The sequence below is a fragment of the Falco cherrug genome, chromosome 4, assembly GCF_023634085.1.
Source record: "Falco cherrug isolate bFalChe1 chromosome 4, bFalChe1.pri, whole genome shotgun sequence".
NCBI classification, from domain to species: domain Eukaryota; kingdom Metazoa; phylum Chordata; class Aves; order Falconiformes; family Falconidae; genus Falco; species Falco cherrug.
This window is the reverse complement of record NC_073700.1, coordinates 91,934,462-91,956,750: the sequence shown is the minus strand read 5'-3', so window position 1 is coordinate 91,956,750 and position 22,289 is coordinate 91,934,462. Positions and strand designations below refer to the sequence as shown.

The following is a 22,289-nucleotide window of genomic DNA, read 5'->3' as shown; positions in this document are numbered from 1 at the left end:
TCCATGTAGGGTGAACACACAGACCAGGAAGGTTTGTGCATCCCTGCTCACTCTTGATCCCATCTGATACCTGAACTTCTGCCCTTAAGCACACTACATGCCAAACCTGCCACGTATGTTCTGCAGCAGGCAGGCTAGCACAGATGCTGGCTAATCCCTTCTGCAGCTTGCACTCAGCTTGGTCACGGAGAAGGCTTGGGTAGAGCACCTTTCCCTACACAAACAAGTACGACAAGACTTAGGCATATCTCTGCTGAAGAAAATAAACTTAATATCCTGTGCTTTAGACATATGAAACTTGCACCAACTTTTACACTTTTTTTCAATTCTAAGAATCTGGTAGTCCTCCATTCTACCACATTCCTGTAAAAGACGTCAACCAAATCCAGCTGCAGCATGAAGCAAGTGGACATTGCAGTACTTGGCTCCTTTAGTCAGGGGCTTCAGTCTGAGATTTCCACAGGTCAAGATCATCCGTCCTACTCACCCTGCTACTGCATCTATAGTAGCTTTACTGCAATACCCCAAAAATGAGTGTATCGGTACATACCAATCCAGTGGCTTCCCATTCTTTTTTGTGCCTGTGGGCATAAACTTACAATGTCCAATGATTTATTTTTTTTTATTTGTCTGGTTTTCACATAGAATTATTTCTTAGGCACTGATACCTTTTATGCATTATTCAGCACTAAAGTTAAGAGGATTAATGTCTCAGCCACAGACTGCAGGCTGTCTCTGCTGTTTTTAACTGCTATCACTGAGAAAGATAAACTGTCTAAAGCAAGTCATTAAAAAAGTAAGAAATGTGAAAAGGATTTTTACTGCTGATGGACAGTTAGAAATTTATATTTAATATCAGTTGTTTCATTTAGTACTGCTTCTTCTCAGTAATTGGGTCACTTATTTAATAACTACAAATGTCAAAATAATTGAATTGCTTAGGAAAAATCATGCTTAATAATCCAGTTACTGAAGTCTGAGGCTCTTGGATGAAATCATCCTTCTTCCTATGGGAAAGAGCCCTTGCCTCTGGAACCCCAAAGGACTCCTAGAGGCCCCCACATGGTAGGGATCCTGGGGTTGGCAGTGCAAAAGCATTCCCATGAAGCACCCTAGAGACAGCAGAGGGTAGGTGACCCTTTGCCATCACAGTTCCAATGTGCTCAAGCTCCCATGAAAATTGCAACTAGCCTGAGACCCCATGTTGGCCATAGGACCCATATACTGTGGGGTTTCCTTACTCCCCAGCAGGGAATCTAAGATGAATCATGGAGACAAACTGTTTTCCTGGTCGAGTGCGGCATCTTGGTCTGGCTCTTAATATTTAATTATTTGAGTGGGGAAGAAAGCTTCATGTGTGGTTCTCCAGGGAAATGACCTACCCTGCCATAAGGGCTGTATCTGTTATTGCTAGTTACCCGTTAGAGTTTCCATTAAATCATCTCATAATTAATTACTACATTTTACAGAAAGATCATGATTAGTTTTATTGCTTTAAGAAATGACAGAATTCATTTATAGATTAGCATGTCTGGAGAATATTTGCAGTTCTGTTGGCCACAGACAGACAGCTAGGCAGCAAAATGGCTTACAGATCTCCAAAATCTCCTCTTCCCTTCCTGTAGATCAGTTACTATTACTCACTACATTTAGCTACCTGAAAAGTATGGTGCTTCTTTTTCATGATGCAAGATTCCTTTTTACCTCTGCCACCTTGTCACCTGCATGAAGATCCAGGTTTATATCTGCACTGGTACTTGCAAAGAGCTCAGGGTAGAGAATGGGAGGCTGATTTTGGGTTTCTTTAACAATTGGCCCATAAAACCCTTCAAGTCATCGACAGCTCTCAAAAGCTTAAAAAAACCCCAAATCATGAAGTAGAGAACCCAGATACACGTTGCCAAGGAGACTGGAAGAGACAGAAGACCGAGATACAAGATGACTATTGCTGTAGGGGATAGTACACAGTCTTGTCAGTACAAACACCACTGATACATAGCATATGTCAAACTACCATGCAGGTGAAATAAAAAAGCACATACAAGCCATTCGCAAGTTCAACAGTTTTATGGCATGGTTCTTTTGAGTCCTTGAGTAACCAGCAGTCAAGATCAAGATCCAGCTAAGATTAAGAGGCACCTCTGAGTGAGAGGAGTCTGAATAATGCAAAAATTCTTTTAGGAATGTGTGATACTAAACTTCAGACTATCAAGTATGTTAAAATGAACAGACATAGCATCATACAAAGGCTCAATTGACCATTCCTTGCTTAAATTGTGCCCAGATCTTGTACTTCCAACTCCCAATATCCAGTCACTCAAAAGTTACGCAGTAAAACTTATTACTGGAGTTCGCAACATACCAGCTTCATAAAATGCTTTTGGTTTAAGTTTGCTATCTTGCCATCTCCTGAAACCCTTTAAAATGAACTGCTTTTCTCACACCTGTGAGAGTACAAGGATGTCAAGTGCATTATTTTCCAATTACATGATCAATCTTTTTCCCTGCAAAATGAGCCCCTTGATGACAGCATGACTACAAGGTTCAAATGTCCTAGGTGCAGAAATCCCACTCCAGTGCTAAATATGGGGGTTCCCATGCTTTTGTGCACAGCCACCCCAAAATCTTTTAATGATGGCAGTCCTTTGAAGAGTAGCAACAAAGAGACTGTACCTGTTGCTGGATCTGCTTTTGCCATTCAAAATCTGGAAAGGTCTTTGCCACTGCTGAGCTAGTCAGCTTTAGGAAAGCCCCAGAGAGCTGTGTATTGTAGACTACTGTCTCGGGGTGTCCTCTCACTCCACAGCACGAAGGTATGCCAAAATGTGTACCAAGGATGCCCACTGGTGTCTTGTTGGCTTTGGAGAACAACATTTTTAAGGCTTTTGCAAGCTGCTTATCACTGGGTCTTTTTTAAGATGTGAAGATAGCAAGGTGTTAGCAAACACTTTTCATTCTCAGTAAGAAAGTCCAAATTATTTTCAGATACGGACTTAGAGGCTGCAACAAGAGAAAGATGCTGTACAGAAAAGCATAACTAAAAAGGCAAAACTTGCACAGTGACAAATTTCACACCAGGTTAAAAACAAAATGATGCAAAGAGTAGCCCACTAGACAGTAAACCTGCAAAAGGACCTCAAATGCACAGTGTTAAGAAAAGAAGAGAAAAAGAGAGAGAAAGAAAATTAAAGATGGAGAGGAGGACTGTTGTCACCAACACGGAAATCAAAGCATCATGTAAACAGTCAGCCTACATGACAGAAAAACCATCTGGCCAACAAACAGCCTCATCACGCTGCTTCTGAGTATCCATCTGATAATGTGTGTGGGGAAGTGATGACTGAAAAATAAGGAAGTAAAATCAGCATCCAATGGGTTCCCAAAAATGACTGATGCTGAAATTTCCTCTAAGAACAAAAGACATTGTGCAAATCCCTATAAGGCAAAATATCTTTTGTCTCATACTGGATTCTCCTTGCCAAACCCACCAGTAAAGAATAGATGGTCAAAGACATTAAGCTACTGCTTTGCTCCCCGTTTTACAATTCCCATCAAAACCATCTTTCTTGCCTGCCTGTCAACAGCTGCTGAAGCTTTATTATGACACTGATTTCCAGGGATGTTCATATTCATTTTTAACATTTTTCCTACTGGACCTGAGCCAGGTTAAAAATATATACACATACATATATGTATTTATACATTTATCACCACCCACCCCCCCACCCCCCCATTAGTGTCCCTCTGTCAGTCACCAACTCTAATTCCCTTCCCTTTAGCACCTGGCCTCCAACTCCTCCAAAGAGAAGCAGCATGAGAAAGAGAATGCTCTGCATATGATGCTAAGTTGAGTGTGCTGGATTTACAAATGTCCAGCAGGATTTCAATAGCTGTTTACTTACTCTCTGATATTTAAGTGCTGGCCAGTGAGCTTTTGCTACTTGGATTTTCAATGTAGTCTCGAAAGAGATCACATTTGATTTTTAAACTTTTCAAAAAATGGATTGAGCAGTCAGAAATACATGAGAAATCACATAATCACAGAGACTTTGGTTTTGGAAGGAGATCATCATCCAACCAGTAATATTTGGAAATGTTGCAGATTAAGCAATTCCTTGCGTTGTATGGGGTATTTCATATTCTAGCATTTGCAAAGGTAAGTAACAAGATGTGTAGATTTTGTGGGTGCTCAAAATGCATGCAACATGAGAATCTACACAGAGGTCCTGCACATGGAAGACAGTCAGCGATGAGCCATGCATGCAAGACCGTACACACAAGTTGACACTGAAGGTGCAGAATCCCTAGGAACAGGCTACAGAGCCTGTGCTGGATCCAAAGCAGAAGTGTGGACTACTAATGACAAAAGCAGTATTACGTGTATTTGTCTTTGTATACCTTAAACAAGCCTACTTGTCTCAATTTAAAAATAAATTTGCTTTATAAAATGTGATGTAAAATTTAAAAGGCACCTTTGATGGCTGCTAAATATCCTCTGAGCTCTCTCTGGAGCCTGGAACCCTCTGCCTGGAAAAGAAAAAAAAAGCAAAAAAAAAAGTGAAAATACATTTCAGTTATGTTATTAAAAACACATTTCAGTTATATTTTATGCCTTAAAACATGCATACAGTATGTCAAACTTAAGAGCAAAAAGCAATTTCAGGAGCTATCTGATGAATTGTGCCACATGTTGCAAGCATGCAGAGGTTTATACAGAAAAGGTGGCCTGGCCAAGATGCTATGCATAGTGTCCTCTCTAGGCTAAAATGTCTGTGTTTATTTTATCAGTCATCTGCACAGGGAAGAAATCCAGCCAAAAACAGAGAGGTATATTTTACAGCCCAGGTCCAGTTCAAGTCAGCCTGGCCAATGTCCTAACCTCAAACACAAGGAAGTATAACCAAGAACAGTGCACCTCCACTGGAAACCACTCAAAGAGGGCCACTCTAGACTTGCAGAAAATTCATGATCTTATGTAAGAGGCTTACTACTTTTGTAGATTTCCAAGTATTTTAACATTTTAATATTATGCAAGCAAATAACTACTAAAACCAATAGCATTAGTTATTTTGTTTAGCCTGGCAGTGCACCTTGCAGTCTGCTGTGAAATCTCAATATTTCTTTGGCAAATACATCAAAATGATCTTTCTTTATCTTATACAACAGTCTTTGAAAAATGCAGACTAGATAAACCAAAAAGGATTGCTTTATCTCTGATTGTATCACAAGTTGGACTTCACATCCTTCCTATGATTTGCAATAAAATCCATGCTACACTATAGCACATACTTTATTGCTAAAAAGCTGCTGTCCAGGACACCTTTAATAGCCTGAAGATTTTGGAAATGCTCCCTATTTATCAGTTCCCATAGCCTTCAAATTATTTATTTAAGCAGCTGGAAACTACAGGAATATCAGCTTGCAGTCACATTTTCTCACATACAGCTACGCCATATGGAAAAAATCAGCTGTTTTGGAGTTTCTCTCATATTTTTTATGTGAAAGTCAGAACCTGAAAGGATGCATGTGTAAATACTTTAGAAGGCAGAGTCTCAACCGGTATAAGCTGTTATAACACCACTTAAGTCAAAGGACTTCTGATGTCAGTAAAGGATTTGCGATCAGTGACAGTGATGCTCATAGCATTCAGACGCAGAGGATCCTAAGAAATTCAGCTTGAAAGGGACCTGTGGGGCTTAGAATCCATCTACCTGCAGCCATTTTAAATCCAAATGGTAGTTCTTAAAAAATACTCACTTGCCTCACCAGTATACACATTGCAACGAAGATTATATCCACCAAACTCCCTTGCCTCTCCCAGCTCCCTGCAGGGAACTGAAGGCCTTTAGAACTGCATCAGAAACCCCCAAACTGCAATGCACTGTAAGAAGAGAGGAACTGTTTTAAAGTCTCACAAACAGTAAAAATGCCTGAGTGGGCTTTGAGAGCAGACAGAATTCACTTTACAGAGTCAACAAACAGAAGGTTGCTTTTATACTGATTTGATCTGAAGTGAAACTCCTTTCTGAACCTAAATAATTCTGAGCACAGGAACTGATTTCTGACCACAAGGGTGATATCTGAGAAGATGCTGAGTGACAGCAAGAGCACACAGCCCACCAATGGTTTGGGACCATATTCAACACTCCAAGGAAAGGCAAACTCTTCCCTTGCTTCGGGATCAAAGTTGCATGTCAAAGCAGGGGTCAGACAGGCACAGGCTGAGTAATCAGTGGATTAAACCTCAGACATTAATATTATTTACTTAGAACACAACAGAAAGATCTGAAAGTAGTGGCAGCTTGATGTTGTGTCCCTGAAGAAATCACATACATGTACATCTTCACACTGTTTAGTAAAAAGTACTACCCTAATGCCTCATAACAACACATTTTATCTTCTTACATAACATGGAGGCATCCTAACACACTTCAGAAGCTGACTTTTTGTCTGCTGCTTTCTGTGCTGGAATGGGAGGCAGCGAGATGACAGAAGTTGCCTGCTTTATGCAGAGCAAGGCATAAAGTGAACAACACCACCAGAGAGGAAAGGAGATTGAACCTGGGGGCAGGATGTCTCACTCTCAGATCTGAAGAAGAGTATCTGTAAACATGCAGAAGAAAAAAGAAGTTCCTGTTATATGCAGGCTAGGCTCATCCTGGGAGGATCCCTGGTACTCTGAGAAGTCACAGGAAGGTACAGAAATTGTCTTTCCAATTCATATCTTCTTTGGCCTGAGCACTTGCGGTGAAGAGTAGCAGCAGATACAGCAACTTGATTCTTCATCACAGTCCAGCTGAACACATACCCATACAATAACAGTTTTTAGTTATTAAAGAATTTCTGATGTTTGATGAGCAGCAAACCAGAGCTGGAAGGCCCTGTTAGCTGTCCTTATGACCAGGAAAAGGTCTGTATTTACTCATACACGTGCTGTTCTGTCACTAGGACTAAATGGTGTGTCAAGGACAAACGTTGCCCAAACACTATGTTTATACCTGTACTGCTGTGTAGTTTTACGACTGGTACCCTAAACTACTATGAGAGCTATTGTGGCTGGTTAGCATCCTGCATCATCAGCAACTGCTGCTCAGGAAAACGTATAAGAAAAATTCAAAGTAATAAAACAGGATGCAAATATTTTGTGATATATGCTGTTACAAATTCTGACAATTCATTCAAAAGAAAAATAGTAACATGCATCTCCCTCAGTCTACGTTATTAACAGGTCACAAACCACTGAAATATCTAAGCAGCATAGAGGTATACGAATTTTCCCTCATCAGCAAATGTATGTCACATGACATTAAAGCATATGTGGGCAAGGGCCAGCTCCCACTGAGTTTGAGAGATAATATCTCAGTTTCAACGGCAACAGAATTAGACCTTTCTATAAAATACCAGAAATAAAAATTTGCCTTCAAAAGTCCTCAGCACTGTAAATTCTGCAAAACATAACTCTGGTCTACACAATTTGCTACAGTAAACTCACTGTTAGTGAAGAAGGATGCACTTTAACTATCTAACAGGCTAATTAATATTCACAGGATGAAAATACTGCACAGCTGGCTCTTCACATCTTGCAAACTGTGACATACAGGTTTTTAAAAGCACTGTTGTAAACATTGCCACATCTTTTAATATTGTTCCTTCTTGATGTTTATTAATACATTCTTTCTCCTTTCTGGTCTATCAAAGCATCTGGTGGCTCTGAAACCACTGCTCCAAGTATCTTCATTAAAGCCATCAATTTCGTTAATTGAGGTGCAGCTTCTTGAAGGAGAATGAAAAGTAGGTGTCATTTTGCAGATGTTGCACTCCTCTGAAATAAGATTTCCCAAGAGAGCACTGATGCTTCCTTTGTCATTTCAAAATTTCTTTTATTTGTTCTACAGGAGGCAACAAAGTGAGTAAGAGTTTCATAAAACTCAAGAAAACTCCAGAAAGAAATCTCAGTAGCATATTTAATAGCAAGCTTTGCACAATCGGGTTGTTTAACAGCAGGCATGCTCTCACTGGACTCCAGCACCAGAAACTAGTGCTTTCAGCTCACCTGGTCGAACCCAACATACAAATCACCAAAAATCTCTCAGACAATCCTGTTAAACTGCACATGAGAGCAAGGGAGGCATGCTAACAACCCAAACCATCATCTGTTATTAGGAAAACTGACCCAGCTCTTCACAGAGATGTCCCAAACAACATGTTATTCTGAACTCTGTAGCACACAGTGTCGCTGTCAGATCCTCTTTTCTACTCTCTGGTCTTATTACAGTATTATGTAGCCAGTACAGGCACGTGCACCCAGTGAGATAAGGAGGCTCAGTGTTTCAGGATCTTGTCATCTACAGCCACAGCTCTTACACACCTCTACAGCAGCATTAAGCCTTTTCAGTACTACTGATTCTTCAATATGTTTAGTTTTGGCTTTCTTTTCAAAGAACAGTATTTAAGCATATCTTAGCACTGGAATTAAGACGAAGAACCCACAAAAACTTGATGATTAAAACCATAGAAAGCATGGTTTGTGTCGTACCAGCTTTTGCTTCCTGATGCCTTAGAAAAATCGTTGCTTCCACTCAGAAATTAAAGGCTATCTTGCCTCCCCGAAAGCTGGAATTGGATGACCTATTTGCAAGGCATCATTTATTCGCAGCTTTCCAGGCAGAACAGAAGAGTTTGATTTTTCTATCATGTCACACACAGGATGTAAACACAATACATCTTTACAGGAAAGGTCAGAACAGCATGTGCTTGATACTAAAAACACATAAATAATTCTGCTCTAGTGAGAGTCAAGAACACTGTCAATGCTGAACCTGGAGCATAGGTTAATTAATAACCTGCCCCATAGAAATGCAAACCAGATAATTATTAATACTGATACTGGAATTTTGTCATTCCATTGCTAAGACATCAGGGAAATAGCTCAAAAGAAAGCATCTTCTGTATCACCTGGAAGACATTCTTTATTGTAATGTGCAATTAGCCACAATGTAAAGCAGCACCATCTCTCTGTTTGCAAATACTTTAGGTAGTATTTACTGGTAGGTTGTTTAGGACAACTCAGAAGTATGAATGCGAAGGACTTTTGCATTAAGGGAAGCTTAACAACGTAAGTGGCTATTGGGACAAATCCATAATTCAATATGAAATATATCTGCATACCAGTGTACCCTATTTTACCATTTCTCAGTCTCCTTATAGTTCCTAGAACTGTCTCCCAAATTTTAGAATCTTTTCCTTAAAGAAATACATTTCTTCTTTCCTCTTTCTACAAGCTGTAAGATACCTGGGTTTTGAATTATTTGTCTGGTGCATCACTTGAAAAAAGTTGGCTTTGCCACCTTCTCTGGAAACATACAGGTTTTTAGCACCCCGGTACCTACCAGGACAGCACCAAATCTGTGGCCCAGCCACTAGTAAGGCTCAAGAGTAAGAATTTGATCATTCTAATTATTAAGTAACATGATGAGTTGAATGCATCAAATCAAACAGGCTCCTCAGACAATTTGAACTAATCCAAAAGCATGAAACTCTGAAGGTAAGAACCAGAAAGCTCTGCCTTAGGTTAGTAGTGACTCCTAGTAGCCAGGTGAGAAAGCCCTGTGCCTGCAGTGATGCTTAACTAACCCTTTTACTGAACCAATGGTCTCTCTTTCAGATGAGGACTGAACAGAAAATACTTGGTACCCTCCTTAAACGAAATTCCAACCTTCTTGCCTGACAGCTAAACCTCTCTCTCCCCAAGCTAGTATCCCACCTTGATATCTATTACGTGTTCCTACGAGCATACTCACGTCCTCATAGTAGGGCCCAGACTAATAGTTCTAACGAAAATTTGGGGTGTGCAAAGCCAGCAGGTGCAGAATATACATGTCTATGACTAAAAGTAATCTATACATCCTAAACGGTGAGCTAGGCTTTCTGAACATGTAGTTGGCCTTTGTTTATGCCAATAGCTGCATATCCATAGCTATATTCTAAAATAACATATATAAGCTATATACTAACAGGTCTGGTAGAAAACCGTCCAGAACTGTTTGTTGTGAACTGCATGACATTCAATCCACGTGTTAAAACCCAGAGCTGGGCTATGTCACCTATCCCCAGGGTCAATTATCCCAAAGGGCTCCTGAAGAAACATGTGCCAGTCTGCTTTAAAACCAATTGGAAACAACTTGATCATTCAACTGCACTGCCTGGGAAAAAACGATTAGCACAGTTACTAAAGCTGCAGAGGCATAACAGTTTATATCCAAGGGGCAATGAAAACCAGCCCAGTGTGACAACAGTTTAGACTTTTAGATTTGGAGCAATCAATAGGCAGAATCAAAAAAGCAAAACATCAGATCAGCTGCTCTCTCGTTTGAAATGAAGAATTAGCTAGGATGGATCTGGGCTGTTCCTGCAGAGATAGTTTTGTGGCATAAAACAGAGGGCCTCACCTTCCTGGGCCTCCTGCCTAACTGGAAATTAATGAGGGTGAGATGAGATTTAATGGTACACTACATTTCTTCTTGTCTTAGGAAAAACGGTCCCTCAGACATAAGATAATTCTTAAACCTAAGTTTCAGGATGAAATGGTAATAAGCAGAGAAACCCCTCCTATAGCTCCCCAAATACTTTTCGCATTGTATTGCTTGTATCTAGCCTAGTGGTCATCCAGTGTCTGAAGTACACTTTGGGACTACTCCTGAAAAGATGCAGATGCAGTCCCCCTGAATGCAAACCTTTATTGGCTTGCAGAACAAAAGCTCCCTCCCACTAGTCTAGATTGTGTTTTCCTGCATCCAGTTCACTTCAGAGTCACTATCAGGGAGATAGCATTTGGCATTACCTTTGTTTAACAAAGGAGTGTATCGAACCAACAATATGTTGCAGCTTAACAAGTATCAAGAATCCCCTGCAGTTTAGTAGAAGTGTCCACAGACAACCAAGGAATTCTGAATATCAGCTAAGGAGAAATAGTGTCTCGCATTCACAGTAATTTTAAAGCTTGCACTTTTTGTTTATTGCTTGGATTCTTTTCTCCATCTCAAGTTCATGCACAAGACAGTAAAATAAGGGCATCTAAGTGGAGGACACATGGTAGGTTTAAAGATGGTGAAATAGATACATGTGATACCTAATAATTTCCAGAGAAAAGAAGATGTTGCAGAGCACAGATTGAATTTTGCATGATTATAATACATATTGAAGCTCCCCTTCTTCATCGTGTCCTTTGTTCAACTCCAAATTAAGACACCTATCACTGTCTACATGAGTTGGGTGCCTCTCCTCATCTTAGGGCCAATGGATGTTTCTTCAATGCAACCTATGGAATCATGAGGGTGATTAAGAAAATCCTATAGTCAAAACCATTCACTCAGCATAGCTGTTTCGTGCCATTTGTGATACATCCACAAATGGCAAACAACTGCTCTTAAGGGACTTGTCAGCTTTGTTGGAAGCCAAGGAGAACACACTAGGACCTTGCAAGTGGCAACAGATGCCAACATTTAGACAACTGACTCACAACCCTCACAAGCAGCTACTCAGCTCCATGGGGCTGTTCCAGGAACCACGAGAGACCCCAATGCAGGCCATGCCCTCGCTGGTGGCTGCTGTCCTGCAGGGTCTGAGCCAAGCAGGCAGAGCCAGGGGCTAGTAAAAAAGGCTTCACTAATACCCCTCAACTTAGCAAGGGTTTGAACCAGGTCAAGGGTCTGTCTGGGAGATCCAGATGGGAGCAGCAGGAGATGCAGCTGAAGCACAAGTCCCAGAGGCATGGGGACCAGCCTATGACATGGATTAGGGAGGGACTGTGTGCCCAGAGCTGAGCTAAAATGGGACTCCTAGGTCCATGTGCAGGGTTAGGGGTCCAAGCGGGGCCAATCAGAGCCATTAAGGCCCACAGATGCCCCCAGGGAACTGATGGGTTTCTATCTTGGCCATCCAGATGACACTGCCCAGTTCTGCACAAGTGTCTGGGAAGACCAAACTCAAAGATACCCACATTCAGGCTTCGCAATCTGGAACTGTATCGCTCTCCAGGGGTAGGGTTCAGCCGCCAAAACACCTGCACCTGTTGTGGCTGAAGAGGCCATGGGGTGCTCGAGAGGGCCACAGATCCAGTGGGTACAATACAGGACTGTGGCCAAAGCCATATGCTTCTGTACGGAGCCACAGCAGCAGGACAGGTGGGACACCATGAAGCACATGAAGTACCTGCGTGTAGGTGGTGAATCTCACCTTGCGTATCTTAATTCATTAATAGATTTTAAGGAATCAGTGGCACATCTGATACAAAAAGAGCACTTCAATAAACATTGTCTCACAGAGCAACTTTAAGACAATGCCATGCCACAGCTGTAAGGTAGCTAAGCATGCTTGTGTGAAATGGAGGTCTGGCTAAGATAAACCTGTTCAGGACCCCTAACAATTACACCCAAGGAGCAGCTTTTACTGCAAGGCACACCGAGTAAAGCAGTCTACAGGGGCAGGTTCTGCCCACTTAATAAGAGCAAAAAAAAGGCTCTTCATTTTTACCTAATTCTATAAACTAGCAACAACAGTGCTCGACATTTTGCCTTATTCTGACAATATCATGGCAGCTGCTTTTGTAGTAGCAATTGCTATATCTCTGTGTGTACATATACAATACATAATGTTAATGGTTTTAAACACTAAAAATGTATTTTAACTGTAGCCCGTAAAATAAAAGAAGTCCCATAACTACACATGGAAAAATAACGAGACATAGATATGCATAGACATAAAATAGAATATTGGTCTCTTACAGAAATGAAGCAAGCACTGTGAGTCATCAAAATATACTTGGGGATAAGGCAATTGTTACTTCCTGTCAAAAAAAGTGTAAGATGCAGTTGACTGAATAACAGAATAGAGAAGAAATTTCAGGTAAATCCCCGATGGACTAGATGATATTTTCACAGTCAACAGAAATATGCAAGATGTGTCTTTTTTATACCCTCTCTGAACTTCAGGGTCAATTAAGAGGCTGAGCACATCCCCAATTAGCTGTGCAGAGAGAAATGTTTAAGCCTCAAGAAATTTCTTGCAATACACTGAAAATCTGTGTCATACTATGTCATATATGAGTTTATATAGATTTTGTTTGTCCAACAAGTTTTGATTTAGAGTGGCAATTTTCATTTTACAACTTAAAGTGGAAGGTGAAAACAGCTGTATTCACTGTTTAAAATCTAAGTGTTTTTACTGTTGGTTTCAGCTGCAGCAGCTTACTACTTCTGATAGGGAAAGCCCTGAGGCTCTGCAAAGCCACTGTGCTCTGTTCTCTCCAGCATGGAATGACTCAGTTTCTCCATGGTGATTCATCTGGGTAATTCATCTGTGGATAATTCAAGTCCAGAAGGGGCCCTTACCCAGCTGTATTTAGAAAGAGATGGGAACGCATCACTGGGGACCCTAAATGAGCTTTTCCTATGGATAGATCTGCTGCATGTATCCTTATACATAGCCTTCTGCTGAGTTTGGTACATACCTGCTACCCATTCTATTATTCAGGCAAGGAACAGCATGTTAAGATTTCAGTTTTTCAGTTATCTGTGTCCTGGGTGATGAGCGCTACACTCTTTCTCTTTCCTTTCTCTACCCTTGCCCTGAGCTCAACTGGGAGTCCTCAGTTATTATCTTTGGAGAGTGTTAATAAAAAGATCATTCTATACTTCAGACCAGTTGACCTCCCAAATGTTGCAGGCTCAATAATGTAGAGAAACAAGAGAAACAGACTATTTTCACAGCTTTCAGCTTACCAGGATCGCCAGAGCCTGCATGGCACCAGCAGCTACAAACAACTTACAAAGAGACAGAACTGAAGGGACAGTACTCAGAAGCAAATCTAGGTAGGTGAGATGGCCAGGGAACAGCCAGAGCACTGTTAAGTGAGACTGCAAGAATCAAAGTAAAGTTTGGACCTTCTATCAAACTGCCTCTGCCATAGAAACGCCTTGTTAGGTCAGCAACCACCACAAATAACCCTGGAGCGTACTGCAAAAGATGGGACAGCCTTTAACTGGGGCGATTCTGTTTGCAATGACCCACATTGACAGTCTGGGGTGGACCTCAGCACAAGGATCAATCACCCAGACTGACTTCTTATTTTTTAATACCTAAAATTCAGGTTTTTCTTTTTCTAAAAGGTCTAGAGTTGCAGAGAAAATCTTGAAAGCAGGACTGAATGTAAACCAAGAAGGGATGGCTGCCTGAGTTCACAGAAGACAGCAATTCTACAAGGTATTAATCAGTAAGAGAGATAATTCAGATGTACATTGTAATGCTTTGTATCTTTGCGTTGCTAGTAAGTTGTAGATCAAAGCATGGACAAAACTAAGACAATTTAAGCAACTTATATGCTTCTCATTGGTGAACATGGCAGAAAGTGCTTTTGCAGCATTTTTTCCTTTTTTTATTTTTTTTTATTTGAAGAATTGAGCACAACAGAACTCTTTCAGAGCAAGCTCAGCAAGCACATGTGTTTAGTTTAATAAACGTACAGTCTCTCTCACTTGGTGAGCCAGTGGGCTTAGCCTAATCTGAATGTGCCCTTCAAGGGAATCGTAGGTCCCTCTGCACTTACTCCTCCCCACCCAACTCCTCCCCTGGCCCTAAATCACATTCTCATCCAGATTTAGCATCATACAGTTCCTGCAGAGTCCTTGACTGTTTGTTACTACATCAAAAGAGGAGAAAATAAGAAGTAAGCAATGCTAAGATCCTCCTTAGCCATTAGCAAGAATTCCAGCTGAAAGGAAAATTCTTGGTGAAGGACAGAAAAAGCAAACACTTGAGACATAATTTTGCTTAAAAAGATTTTTTTTTACTCCTTCATCTCTCTCTTTTAAATTTCACTCAGAATTTTTAGCTAAAAAAAAAATCCCACAAAACTGTTTCTTCATGGGGATGCTCTAGCTTCTCCGTCTGCACCCAGTAAGAACTATACAGATGCGCCTTATTTCTAATAACAGTCACTAGCTGTGCAAACAGCTGGGACTGACAGCAAGGATAAGCAGCAACGTAAGGACAATCAAGAAGAAAGAAATGCTCCATTGATACCCTAGCGCACTTGGAAAAGAGGAAGGGGAAGAAAAGGGAAAATATAATGTCTTTGCAGGGTTTCAAAGATTCTGAGTGCTTCTTCAGGCCTATTAAATCCCACTGCCTTCCTGATCTCAAGAAATCTAAGGGAGGAACCACCCTTCTCAGAGAAATAGATTCATTTACTTCCTATCATTTTCATCTTTGGGAAAGAACAAAGATCTACACAACAACCAAGTAGCTCCTAAAACCTCCTTCCCTTCTACACTGAGAGAGTAAAATAAAGGCTAAGTGACTCTAAGATGCAAAAGAGTTGATAAGTGTCCCTGCAGTCAGGATGCAAGGTTTGTGTTTACATGGAACTGACAGAAGTGCATGTGCTAGATAGGACTGATTCAGGGCAGGAATTGCAAGCACTGACACGAGGCAATTTTTACATTGTGTAAAATGCGTGGGAGTTGTTCACTTCACCCTCCAGTGTCTTTGTATATGTGCTCTAAATGATAGCTCACAGATGACAGATACCTCAGCTGATACTTACATAAAAAGACAGTTTTCTTGGTAGCATTAATGCAACTCATGGTATTAATTTATATGAGAAAGCTACTATATAAATGGTCACAATTAACCACCTTGGAGCCCAAAAGTCTGTCCAACAAAGCAAGGAGTAATTGAGGCTAGAATTAAGATTGCATTGGGAGTAGATCACTAACTCTTTGGGGCACCTTCATTTTCGTGTGTTGTATTTACAATAAGAGTAATTGAGCACTGCTCCACAGTAGTGCTTCACCAGCACTGCCACCACAGCCCCCTACACCAACGGGGAGCATAAAAACACACAGCAGTCTGAAACTATTAACTTATTCACTTTTTCTAAAACTGATATTATTATATACCACTGATGAAAATAATACGCAAAACGAAACCAAGGAAATATATCTCTTTGCAAGAAGGCAACTACAAAACTGCATTTAATTGGGGCTGGGTTCTGTTCTCAGTTACGGTGTTGAAAATGTGCTGTCACTGCTGATCTCAAGTGGTTTGAGCATGATGGTGTTATATTCAATTACAATATGTCCTTTTATTATGAGCACATTTCTTAGACCTCTGCTTGCACAAACCAATTGTTCTTTATTTTTGGAAACAGCAGAACAAAACCTTATAGCCCTGTAAAAAGAACAGTTGTACGCTGTAACAACTTCTTTAAAATCAGCAAGTTCAAATATACTGCATTCTTCTTAAGACACAATTAAAGAAACTGAAAAAGTGACTGACCTCTTGACGTTTGAAATTTTGAACATATTCTTCAAACTGTTCATCTTTTGTTTCATCTGCTTTTCCCAGTTTTTGAAGCACCTATATTGAAAACGAAAAGGAATAATTTAATATTTATGTCACAAAACAAAAACACTGCTACGTTCAACACTTCTGTTCTTGCAGTTAGGCTCTAAATAGCATTTTATTTTTGGGGGTGTTTGTATATACTACCGTTTCTGAAGTTCACACGGGAAATCATTTTGTTAAAATAAAAAAGGTTAAAAGCAGGAGTATGGCATGTGCATGTAAGTGTGTAAGCATATTTCAAAGTACGGAGTCCTTAGGCATATGTGTTTTTTTAATGAAGCAACTTTTTTTTTAGCAAAGAATCCCAGGGTTTCAAAGCAAGAAGAATGAGAGAAATTGGCTGGCACTACAAGCCAATTCAAACATTCAAACAGAGAAAGAAAAAAAAATAATCAAGTTTCATTAGTTTTTTTCTTCTGTTTATGGTTCATTGTATCAAGTGGTATTAACATTATCCTTATCTGCATGATTTTCAACGTGAATTCATAGAGAATAAAGAACCGTAAGGCTGTGTGAGAAGTTTTTACCACTGATGCTTATTTAAAACTTCTATTGGTGTTCATATTTGCTCCCCTCCTTAATTCAGAAGTGGATTGTCATCTACTAGATAATTAATATACTGCAATATATCAGCAGTAAGGGCTATTCATGTGATAACAATCTCAAAAGTAATTTGACACAGCTACACTTTACACTGCATTTAACTACAATAAATGCATTCAGTTATTAAATCCTGACACTACCCATTCATTTTAATATTGAAAACTTCTAGGTAGCTGCAAAGAGGCTTCACTCTTCTTGTCAAGCAACCCATAAATTTGTATGAACTACTTCTATGTGGGATGAACCGTCTCATACAGTGGTGTTGAGATCATTCTCCCATGACAAATTGACCAAACTTTCCATTTTCACAGGAAAACCCCAAACCAAACAAATGAAAAACCCTACAAAACAGAAACAGTAGAATAAACATATAAGCATCACCACTTATTCTTCTAAAAAAAAACCCTGAACAGCTTCAGTCCTGCCATATTGTCTCTCCGACCACCTGCCTCTCCTAAGCCCAGCCAGCCTCATACCACAAAACCAGCTGCAAAAAGGGGCAGCCAGCACTGCCATAGTGGAAAGCGGGGGTCAAGGTGCTCACGAAGGTGATGCAATGCTACCTGTGGACCTGGCCTATGGAATTTCAGGGAAGTTTTGATGTATTTACACCAGAAAGAATGACATCAGAAAGGAAAAAAAAAAAAGACAAAAAGCAGCCTTTTGTGGCAGACAGCTGCATTTTAGCTTTTCATTTCCCTGCCTCATCTGGGCATTTTGGGTTGCTTTTAAGCCTGTTGACTAGTCCCAAAGTCCTCATACACTCTCATCACCAACGTCTTCATAAAATATTAAAAAGTATCACAGATGGTTTTACAGAGGAATCATTTAATTCAACATTCCAAATCATCACAGGCCTTCACATGGCTCCTTGTCACCAATAAGCCTAACAGCCTGACCCCGACTGTGGCACGACTTTGATCCACACCAGGCAGCTGTACAAAAATCTAACATCTTTTCAAAGAGGCACCTGCCAGGTAAGCCTCCTGACCACAGCAATATATTCAAAACATGTTCACAGGAACAAGTAGCAGGCATGTTCACTGTAGGCTGAGCGATTCATAACATAGGTAATAAACCATGGCAAAAATGATTGTGATGATAAACTTCTTTCTCTTTCCCAAAATATCAATGGCACACACCCATGTCTCCAGATGTGCACTCAGGCACAATAGTACAAGGCTCAAAAGGGAACAACCCACCTCTCACAGCACCCACCCCTTATGCTTTGGGTTTTTTTCAATCCTATCTCCGACTTTCAATTTCTCTACAGATATTTAGCTGAACTGAGACTAAGACAGCATTAAAACTTGGCCTCTGCAAAAACCAAGACCTAATCTTAATCCAGGGTTACATTAAATAACTATTAATTACATAGATTCCCAACTTTCCTAATCCTAACCCAAACCAGAACTACAGATATGTCATATGACTGGAACTAGAAGTTCCAAGCCAGAGGCTTGGCATCAGCTGAAGATACTTGCCCTCATGGAAGCTCTGCAGCCCATGCCATACACACAGACAACTGGGGTTCACTCACTCTTTTCCTACATGCAATCCTAATCCCACCCCACAATTCTATACAGAAACAGCAGAGCAGACCAGAGCTAGAATAAACTATTTCTCACGGGTCCCTTTAGATCCCACCCATACAGTCCCACGGACCACTGAATGTATAGCTCAGCCTTTTATAACCAACCTAATCGTAACCATGACTTTACTACTGGTAGTCTAAACAGAGAGGTGATCAAACTGAAGTCAAGTCTTAAAAATTGATCTACCTTTCAGCACTTATTTGTGCACTTCTGTCTCAAAGCAGAAGTCTCTTGTCAACAGAAGCGTACAGTTTGGTAACCACCTACAGGGTGTCTTTGGGGTAGGTTTAAGGCCAGATTTTCTACACTACACACAGGTTCCCCTAACTCAAATGCCTCTTGCGGGTAAGGCTGAAATAAATTGTTCATCTTGTTATATAGAGCACCTTGGTGAAGATTAGAGTCAGGATCTGGTTTAGGGCTAGGGTTAGGAAAAGGCAAGTAGACAGCCTGCTAGCATTAGGTTTAAATATTGATCAAGAGAAGATAGACTTAAAAGACCCAGGTCACTGGAAAGCATCTGATGGCCCATAAAGATAAAATGAAGGCTGTACCCAGGAGCAACAAGTGCCTAACCTCCCCCTTCAGTCTCAGTTCAACCACCCTTCTAGATAAGGATTAGATTTAGTAACAGAAATAGCTCAGTTTATTGGTGGTCCCTGAGGGCAGGAGAAGGGTAGATGGACAGTGTTTTGCAAAAGCCTTGGAGTGTTCTATAATATGCCAAAGAAAGGAGGTCTGGACAGATAAATGGATAATATTTTCTTGTAGGCCCATGTAGTAGATAACCAATATTGTGGATTTGGATGCAGGCATTGGAAAAAGAAAAAGCAGAGGAACCAAAGCTGTTGCTGAACATTCAATGGCCCATAGGGCTCCAAGGAGGCCTGGACTTGGAGAAGGCAGGTGGCTAGCAATTATTTTTTTTCTTAGCATGCCTGTACAGAGAAATAATTTTTGGTGTTAGAGTTAAGAACATCTGTCAATGTGTATGAACAGTCTGTACCATTTAAAATAAATTAAAACAATTAAAGAAACAGACATGAACTGAACCTCAATAAACATTCTACAGTCAAGTATTCTGTAGTCTTTTGAAGACTATATAAAATACGTGGTGAACATAATAACCCTACCCAAAAAAGTAGTAGGTGAAAAGATACCCCATTTCATATATTTAGACTAAATCATGCACCAGTAAGTTTTCTTTTAAAGTGACATATAAAAACACAAAAATAATGTGAGGTGGGGTTGGGGGGTGGGGAGGGAACAGAGACAGACACAGACTTTGAAATTTGAAACAGCTGCTTTATTTTTTTCTTAACTGTGGTCACCAAATGTGATATTGTACAATTTCATGAATGCACTGATTTACATTAAGGGTCTAAAATGAATATCAGTGTTGACCCAGCATCTTGCTAAGAATATATGAACTAAATACTTAAGTCTGAATTACTTAATTAGCACTGAGAATGAAGTAAAAGACAAATTTGATCTGATGGTAAACCTAGATGATGCCGAAGGAACACATGTAGAGAGGCATTGTCTGGCAATGAGGTACCAAGATAGATAAGTGACAGATTCTACACAAATACATAAAATTTGAGCAAGAACATCAAACATGTCTGATAATATTCAGAAATGTCATCAAGAGTACACATCTAGGTACAAAACACAAGAATATTCCTATTTGGAGATGGTGCATCTTTAATAAACTCTTTGGAAGACATAAGACTGAACACTTCCTCTTTAGTCTTTTAAGTGCCTTCATCTACCAAATAATACATTTCAGTTCTATGAAGGTCTGAAGTGTTACAAAGAAACAGTAATATGCTGATCTTGATGTAAAATGATGAATTTTATAATGACTCAATGTTGTTAGTATCTGCAACATACCAAAGAAAGGGAACTAATATAATAGAAAAAGTTACAGTTGAGCTTGAGTAAGCTTGATTATATTGAAAACTTTTGTCTTGTGCCAAGGATGACAGTGTTACAGTAGCTGCTGAGAATACCACCCGGACAGGTATACCCATCCTCCTCTAAAAAATTTTCAAGACTAGCAATTCAAGGAAAGGAGGAAAAAAAAAAACCAACCCACACACAAAAAAACCCACCCAAAACAACTCTGATTGTCTAATGTAAACTGTGGTCACCCAGAGCTGCCTCAAGAGCAGCACAGCTCCCTGCACTGCAGCAGCAGTAGGGTGGACAGGAGTTGACAGTAATCTCATCACACATCCCAGCATGCATCATCCCCAGTCATGTAGCGGTATTCTAAACAGCCGCCAGCATGTTCAAAACCATTCAGGGCAGGAAGACATGACTGCTCAGAAAAGACTACCCAGGACAAGAGTTTATTAGAAATTCCCAGGACTGTTAAAACACTAAAAAAGCTAAGCTAATCTAACTCACAAGTAGCACTGTTTAAGGCTACTACAGAATAACCTCAGGATGAAAAGCAAGACACACACTTGTGAGAGTCCAAAACCATTGTCATGGACTGTCCAAAAATCTTCTGAGAACAGCAAAGTACTCTGAATCTCCACAGATGCAAACTCATGCGTGACTTTTTACTAGTGCTGTTCTTCATTTTCTCTTTGGTTTCTCTGAGCAAGTTATAATTGTATATAAGCAATAGGCATTTAAAAAATATAGATTCCAAGAACTTTTTGGTATTGTATTGATTCCTGCAGAAATTAATTTACACGGAATATGACCTAAAATCTCAGGGTACACGTGCAAAGCAATTGTTATCATAGGTGGGGAAGTGATAGGATAAACAAAGTGGGTTTTGTTTGGGTTTTTTTCCATTGTTTTCCCTCCAAGAATTTCCATTTGAGAGTGCTGGAGTAAGTTTCTGGCTAAACAGAGCAAAAGATTAACATTCTTTGGCTTTCATGCTAATAAGTTAGGCAGCTGAGCACTTTAGGGAGAAAAAAACCACTTTCTTTTTAGAGTTAAAACCTTGGGTTTCCAAACAAGCTCCGGTTTTTTTGCGCTAGCCAGAAACTGTACCATATTTAATATTATTAGGATTTTGTAAAGTAGATCAGCAACCAGACATACCCAAAAAGTATAAATTACTGTATCACACAATTAAGATACGCATCTGAAATAGGCAGTATATTACTTGGTTTCAGTTCTGCTGGGAATATTTTGATCCCAACACAGCTCCAATGCAACAGGCTAAACCACTTCTCTTTTCCAAGAGGTTGACTGAATGTCATGCTTTCCACACTCTCCAGCCACACAGTTTCCACTTGCCTTTGTACTGCTGCTATTCCACCATTGTGTTCCTGCAGAAACAACAGCTGACAGTGACAAATATTTGCCCAGGCCTCTGTTCTCATTAATATCTGTTGAAGGGTTGTGGAAAAAAAAATCTCTTTGTCATTGACAGACTCTCAAAAGCCCGAAAACCTGTTTAGTAAAATGCCCAACGGTCTGTTTTAAGACAGCTATAGAAAATGCAGAAAGACACTCCAATAAAGCTCTTCAATGATAAGCAATTGTTTTGTGTCATGCTAGTTCATAGCAGAACCACACTAGCTATCCCGAGGACTGCAGCTGGCAACCAGGCAGACATGGGAGGTGAGTCAAGAAGGGCGATGCTCTGGTCTGTTGCAGTCTCAAGAAGATCCACTGGTGCATAAAACACAAAGATAATAATTTAAGAAAGCACGCTTT

At 40.2% G+C, this 22,289-nt stretch overlaps 1 protein-coding gene across 11 annotated transcripts in view; it reads right to left on the bottom strand.

The window, feature by feature from the left end:
* Positions 1–22,289, bottom strand: part of AMPH (amphiphysin) — a 120,766-nt gene that overhangs the window by 48,362 nt on the left and 50,115 nt on the right. For all 11 annotated transcript variants that reach the window (XM_055707240.1, XM_055707242.1, XM_055707241.1 and 8 more), the window contains exons 2-3: positions 16,336–16,416; positions 4,473–4,527 (exon numbers count right to left, since the gene is read on the bottom strand). In XM_055707240.1, the coding sequence (XP_055563215.1) occupies positions 4,473–4,527; positions 16,336–16,416 (136 nt within the window). The remainder of the gene's footprint in view (positions 1–4,472; positions 4,528–16,335; positions 16,417–22,289) is intronic.